Source organism: Rhagoletis pomonella, unplaced genomic scaffold, assembly GCF_013731165.1.
Source record: "Rhagoletis pomonella isolate Grant_MI unplaced genomic scaffold, Rhpom_1.0 Rhpom_scaffold_00009, whole genome shotgun sequence".
Lineage (NCBI taxonomy): Eukaryota > Metazoa > Arthropoda > Insecta > Diptera > Tephritidae > Rhagoletis > Rhagoletis pomonella.
In genome coordinates this window covers 3,223,751-3,231,046 of record NW_023458563.1, presented here as the reverse complement: position 1 = coordinate 3,231,046, position 7,296 = coordinate 3,223,751, and the positions used below count along the sequence as shown (strand labels likewise).

General features: G+C 34.8%; 1 protein-coding gene across 1 annotated transcript in view; it reads right to left on the bottom strand.

Annotated features, from left to right (window-relative positions):
• LOC118745809 overlaps positions 1-1,569 on the bottom strand; it is a 2,114-nt gene extending 545 nt beyond the window's left edge. Inside the window, exons 1-4 of the mRNA XM_036479486.1 lie at positions 1,060-1,569; positions 722-826; positions 380-561; positions 171-324 (exon numbers count right to left, since the gene is read on the bottom strand). Of these exons, the coding sequence (XP_036335379.1) occupies positions 171-324; positions 380-561; positions 722-826; positions 1,060-1,114 (496 nt within the window). The 5' untranslated portion in view covers positions 1,115-1,569. The remainder of the gene's footprint in view (positions 1-170; positions 325-379; positions 562-721; positions 827-1,059) is intronic.
• Between the last annotated feature and the right edge of the window lie 5,727 nt (positions 1,570-7,296).

Below are 7,296 nucleotides of genomic sequence, written 5' to 3'. Positions count from 1 at the left end.
CAAAAAAGCTGAGTAAAAAGTTTAAAATTTCGATGAAAATTCATTAATTTTTCCTTAATTTTGTATATAGCTTGCAAAACATTGTGTTTAAAAAAATAAGGGTGTACGCAGATATAATGGAGCGAGCGCACGTATGCATTATATAGAATATATATAAAGAAGGTACTTACGAAATAAAATATCCATCAGCTTTGGATACGCTTTTAAAGATTTTTTCCGCTGCCTTCCCTCAAAATTGTAATTCATTACAATTTTCTCAGCAAAAATTGAGCGTATGTTGGATTTTAGTCCCCCAGATTTAATTAAATTAAATACGCTAGAAATCTAAATAAAGACAGGACTAAAATTAATGTAAAATTATTTAAATTAAATATTATACCATTTGATCGTGACTTTCTGCGGTGATTGAATATTCTACGTCATCCAAATCCCGTTGGATTGTTATAGGGAAAATTGCAGAATACTTATCGCTTGGAAATAAGTCTTGCGCCACCTTTTTTAATAGTACGACTTGCTCAGATAAGACGTTTTTCAGTACCTCCATGTCGTTTTTATTGGAATCTATAAAATAAACAGCATATTGAGTTAAAGACATAACTTATTTCTGTTATTTGTGTGGGGTGTGTGTGTGTGGAAGTGGAACATTACATTAAAGTCAAACTATCGACTTAAGCTGTAGTGAGTGGATATGTTCTTACATTTCGTTTATTATGATAGATACCTTTCATTGCAGCTATTTCCGAGTTTAAGTTTTCCAACATAAAGTTTTTCTCCATGACTAGTATCTTCAATGACTGTATTTGCCTGGTTTGTTCCAATAGTGATTCTGAAATTATTGTAAAATATGTATATGTACACACATACATATCGAGGGCTTATATTCAATACCCTCTATCTGCACTTCTAACAAATTAAATTGCAAAGTCAGAATTAACACCAGTGATGACAGGTAAGTACCAAATGTCTTCTAACATCACAAAGTAGTTTTTGTGAGAATTGCAGATATTGGGTATTGATATGTAGATATGATAAGAATTTAAATATCAAAAACGTTCTTACCTTGTAACTCAGCAAATTCTTTCTTAAATTTTTTAATTTCAGCCATATTATGCATTTGCTTGTAATATCAATCAGTCAATCTCAATTTATTTAAAGTTATATTCATTAATTTTTAATAATATATATGTATTATATATATCGCACATTTGTTGCAAGAGTGTCATAATCAAAAACTCTTGCAGGAAATTTGCAATATGTTTATAAGAATTATATGTAGCTGTGCACTAATGGTAACAAAATAATATTTTCTTTAAACGGTAGACCTACTAATTTGCAGTGAATATCTTGTATATTATATATATCTTCTGGGCCACAGCTTGCAGTACTTACGACACTGATTCCAAGGTCCCAGGAAGGAACAGGTGTTGCGTAAAAGTCTTTTGGATGCAGAAATTCCCTCGAATTACAACTTTATAGCTTACATTGTTGAGTGAAATACCATCAACCGATAGTCCCTTGATTTCCTCTACAAAATCGTGAAGGTAAACTTCAATATTATATGGCTTCTTTTTACCAACGTAGCATCCAATTAAAAACACTTGGATTTTCCTGCAGAATTTCATTTGCTAATTTTTCCAATTGTATTTTTACGCCAATATGGACATATTGGCCTGGGGAAACGGTGCGCACTACACATTTTTCGGGGTGATCTAACAAAGACCCAACACTTAGAGGCACATTCAGGTTTTCGCTTTTTAAAATATTTAATAAGCTCGCGCAACAACGAAACGAAGGTTTGGCTTGAAGCGTCTTCGGCTCCAATTCTACAATTCTATTCTCACCATTTACACTCTCACTACCAGATTCAGCTATTCTTCTCGCATTTTCACCCTTTTTTATTTCTCATTAGTACACAGCACATATTTTTCCTACGATTTTCATCAATTTTTTTATTAATTTCACTTTTTTGTTTTTTTACTAAACGTTTAAGATGACGCTTGCTAATCATTTTTACCTTTTTGTTATTTGCACAAGACTCGCGATGTAACTGCACCGAATTCGCAAATACTAATGACGCTGCGCATAGTTCTTACGCACCGAGCAATGTTGATGAGGGTGGCCAACTTATTGAATAGCACGATGAAAATTTTAAAGTGGAGGATTATGACATTTGTCGACATATCCATGTATAATGCAAACATTTTTAAGCAAATTATACGTAATATAAATTTTAGTTGGTTAAGATATTTTATATAATTTTTATATGAACATCTTACGATGATAATTAGTGAAAAAATTTATGTATGTACATATGTATGAAACTGAAAATTTTCAAATAACAAAAATTTCATTTAGAAAAAGTCTTAAAAAATTATTATTTTTTAAAAATTTCTCATTGTTTTGCGTATGTTAAGTATTTTTAAAATCTGATGATAGGCTTATTTTTAACATTTCTATGTATTTCGACTTTTCCTTCGCTGAAGTTTGCCTCATTTTTTGTGCACTGGATTCGTCGCTTAAATTTGTGTTAACAACTTCATACAAATTTTGGCAGGGAGCTAACGAGTGGGTAAATTAGCATGGTTTAGGGGCATTTCATATTTAGACGAATACACTGAATATTTCCTAGCATAGAATATAAGTTGGCAACAATTACAGTCGAAGTTTCTATCAAAGTAGCGTTATTTTAAAACAACAAATTGTGTTTGAGAGCAACGAACGGCGATATTGGTATACATAAAATATACACATGTGCAGATATTCCACTCTGCCTCCTGAGCAATGAATGAAGAAGGGAACGATATTCTCCGATAGATATTCCACTCTGCCTTCTAAGCATGAATGAAGAAGCGAACGATATTTCTCCATTCCAAGGCAAGGCATTCTAACATCGATTGCATTCCGAAGCGGTGCAAAATTTTTTGCTGGGTACATATATGAACGCACGCTGTTTGGGCCACCAATACATACGCGTACGAACAAAAGCGGAAAGTTTTTATACCTATTATTCGCGAACGCGAACTATCTGGACTGGTTTTATGTTTCTCGTTCGCGAAGGAGAATTAATACAGAATATTTGATATGTTCACCTTCGCGTATAAAATCATAAATGTATGTTCGCGAACGTTCATATATGAATATTTCCGAACCCTTCTTTAAATGGAATTTGCTAAAATATATACCATATTTTAATACAAAATCAACAAAAAAATTGTATCATGTAAAACATTGCGAATATTAACAAAAGAGCCGTACGCTCAATTTTGGGAGTAACTGTATATTATTCTGATTTTCTAGAAAGGTTTGGTATCTTACCTTTATAATTGTAAAACATAGAACCAGAATTCGGGGGGCATGTTAATGCCACATCCTTTCCAACGGTGCCAACGCAATTAGGTAGATCCCACATGATTCTGAAGTCCTCTGCAATTTCTTCCATTCGGTGGCGAAATATATACATACATAGTTGGCTTAAGTCGTCCCATATCGCCTGGCAAGTTTCCAATTCGTGGGACTATTGACACGGAGATTTTGAATGTTAAGGATAGATATTGCTTGCTGCAGCCGCGAGCCAAATATCTAAATTGATTTCATTAGTACATACTGTTTGCGTGCTACAATTTCTTGCAATGGCTAACTTCGCGGAATTCTTCTCCAATTTTGGCTTCAATAAACTATGGAAACAGTCAGGACTCATCTTTGTAGCAATCGAAAACATTTCCACATCGCTCTTTATCTGGTTGAACGACGAGGCAAAAAGTCCACTTATGTCCCTCTCCAAAAACAGTTCACGCACCCAGAAGCGCTTCTTTCGTTGCAACGACAAATTCGCTAAAGACATTGAATTCATTCTCCATTGTGGCACACAAATCACCTCACTTCAAAATTCTTAGATATTTTTATTTTATGATTTTATAGACGCAATGTCGAACGTATAGTGTGTAACTTGACGCATAAGCACCGTTGACGCTGTCATTGACGGTGTCGGTGACGGTGACGCAATGCACGTTATGTACTTTCACTTTAAGGGTTATGATCCCTAAGCGCGTCCGAAGGCCGCCTACGCTGAAAGAAGTTCTGCCTAAATATACATCCGCCCCTCGCAACATACAAGGAAGAATTCTACTTAACAAGGGTGATAATCCCTAAGCGCGGCCAAAGGCCGCCTACTCAGAAAGAAATTCTACGCAAAATTACTTCCGCCGCACAGTGTACTATTTCCATTTTCTATAAGATATTTATTCAATTATTTTATATCGCTAAATTTCGAAACAGCAACAAAAATGCATTTGGAAATGCTTAGTAAAGACGAAATAGTAACAAAAAGAAAATTTATATCAAGGTGTATGGCGGGAGAGGATTTGATTTGGAAAATTGCCAAGCGCAATAATATTTATACTTGTATATTTGAAACTGAATTTCAATGTTTAAGTTGTTGCTATTTTGCGATTTATGCAACAATTGTTAAAATACCATTTTGGTCTTATTTGTTTGTATCTATGTCCTTTTTTATGCATATACATTTTTGGGATTTTAGAAAACTGAGGGCTGAGTATTTCATGTTAAAGTAAAACGAGGTTAACTTACATTAATGTTTTGCAATTTATTTATTTCATTAGACAGGCAAACTCGTTATCCGCAATTATTCGATAAAGTTTGAATCTCAGTTTATTTGCCACTCCTCCTTAACTTTAAACACCACAACTTTAGCTGCTGGAAAGTGCTGGTTTGGATGAAATATTCTTTTTTCAAGCGTGCTAGGAATTTCATTTTCTTCGAGTAATTCATTTGCATTTGATTTCGACCGAAACAAATTTTTGTATTTTTGCTTTTGAATAGGGAAAGCTTGATTCATTTCCTTTCCAATGGGACCTTTTTTGTAAATAGGACAAGAAATATCAAAGAACGTAAATCTACAAGAAGAGACAACACGTTATAGTTGTAGCGAGTGTCAACATCAGGAGAGCGCCTTCTCTTTTGCCAAAATACGTTTTTTGATTGGATGAAAAGAGAAGGCAGGCTACAATTATAACGTGCTGTCTCTTTTTGTAGATTCACGTTCTTTGAAAATATTTAACTTATAAGAGAACTCGGTTGACCCAACTTGACATTTTATCGATATTTGCCTAGCCCATAATTAAAAAACATATATATTTTTAAGTCCATTTCTGTCAGTTTAAAATTCCTTGCTGTAAGGAAATTCTAAATATAAATTTTTGGCATTTTAGCTTTTGTAGTTAATTAATATTTCAGATTTTGCCTTCTTTTGACCGATTTGTCTCTAAATGACCCATTTTTTTGTAAAAAAGCTTCGCCTATCTTATATCGTACCTTGTGCAATATTTAATTAATTTATCTTCAATAGTTATCGAAATACAGAATTAAAAGCAGTTATATTGGCCAAAATCTTACACTATGCGCCGCTCTTTTCCGGCAACACAGAAAGGAGAAGTCTACTTAGTTAGAGCACGGCCAAAGACCGCCTACGCAGAAAGAAGTTCATTTTTTGATTTCGCTTTACAACTTACAGGCTTACAACTATTTCGGTTTTTCTCATATGCATTATTTCGGTTGTCAACCGAAACTGGGCATGTATGCATTACTTCACTTTTCTCATATGCTTTACTTCGGTTTTAAGCCGAAACTGTGCACGCATTCGCATTTCGGTTTTTTCTTACATGCATTATTGCGGATTTCAACCGAAACTGTTCATGTATGAATTTTTTCGGTTTTCTTTTCATACGCATTATTTCGGTTTTCAACCGAAACTTTGTATGTATAAATTAGAGCTTTCAAACTATCGATAGTGGGGCCACTCGATAGTTTGCGATAGTTTAGCTGCACTATCGATACTATCGCTACTATGGAAACTTGTTTTATTATAGTTGCGTTCCTTATCTCCCAGAAATAGTCAGAAAAAGCGCGAAGTAGTCAGATTTAGTCCAAAAAGCGTTCCTTAACTCGAAAATTACAGCAAAAATATGAGAGCAACACTCAGTGAGAGTGACTCTCTTCAGTCCGAAGTAGTGAGATTTAGTCAGAAGAATTTTTGCTGGCAAAATCTTGAAAAGTGTCAAACTCAACTGAATTTAAATTACACTTCTTCTTTTTGGCGCTGTAACCGCCTAAGCGATTTTGGCCGAGTTCAGCAAAGCACGCCAGTCGTTTCTCCTCTGTGCCAACTGACGCCAATTGGAAACGCCAAGTGAAGCCAAGTCCTTCTCCACCTGATCTTTCCATCGCAGTGGAGGCCTCCCGCTTCCTCTGCTACCACCAGCGGGTTCCGAGTTGAATACTTTCAGAGCTGAAGCGTCGGTGTCCATTCGAACGACATGACCAAGCCAGCGGAGCCGCTGTATTTTAATTCGCTGCACTATGTCCATATCGTTGTAAAGCTCATGCAGCTCATTGTTCCATCGTCTGCGGTACTCGCCGTCGCCAACGCGTAAAGGACCGTAAATCTTCCGCAAAATCTTTCTCTCAAACACCCCAAGAGCCGCCTCATCGGATGTTGTCATTGTCCATGCTTCTGCGCCATATACCAGCACGGGCATGATGAGTGACTTATAGAGCGTGGTTTTCGTACGTCGAGAGAGGACTTTACTCCTGAATTGCCTACTCAGTCCCAAGTAGCACTTGTTGGCAAGAGTGATTCTACGTGTAGTCTCAAATGTAGTTTTATTAAAAGAATTTTTTATTAACAAAACTTAATTTATTTTTATAATGTTAGCAATTCGAGAAAAGTTTGAATAATAAAAATTTTCTATTTGATTGACGAACTACAAAAATCACATAAATCTAAAATTTCCAAAATTACAAAGTTGAAATGAACACAGTACAATAAAAGGTAATAACACAAATACAAACCCTACAATACTCCCCCTTCTAGAGAATTAATGTTATATAAATTAAAAGTAACTCGTTTCTTATTTGATGTTGTGTTATTCATTGTATTAGTGTTTGTTTCTGGTATTAGTTCTGTTTCAATGATTGCCGGTTTTAGTCTGTCTATTGGAATTGTTTTAACCTCATTATCTACTTCAAGTTTGAAACATTTTTTGTTTTTTTCAACAACCTTATAAGGTCCTTCGTATGGTTGTTGCAATGATCTTTTATTAATAACACGCATAAAAACAAATTTACAAGTCTCCAAATCATTTGGTATATATACACCAGTATCAGAATTTTGATTATGCCTTAAATTTGATTTAACATTTTTAAAATGTTCCCGTAAATTGCCTAAAACTTCAATTGGGGCAAATTTTTCTTCAGATGGAACCAAAAGTTCACCGGGTA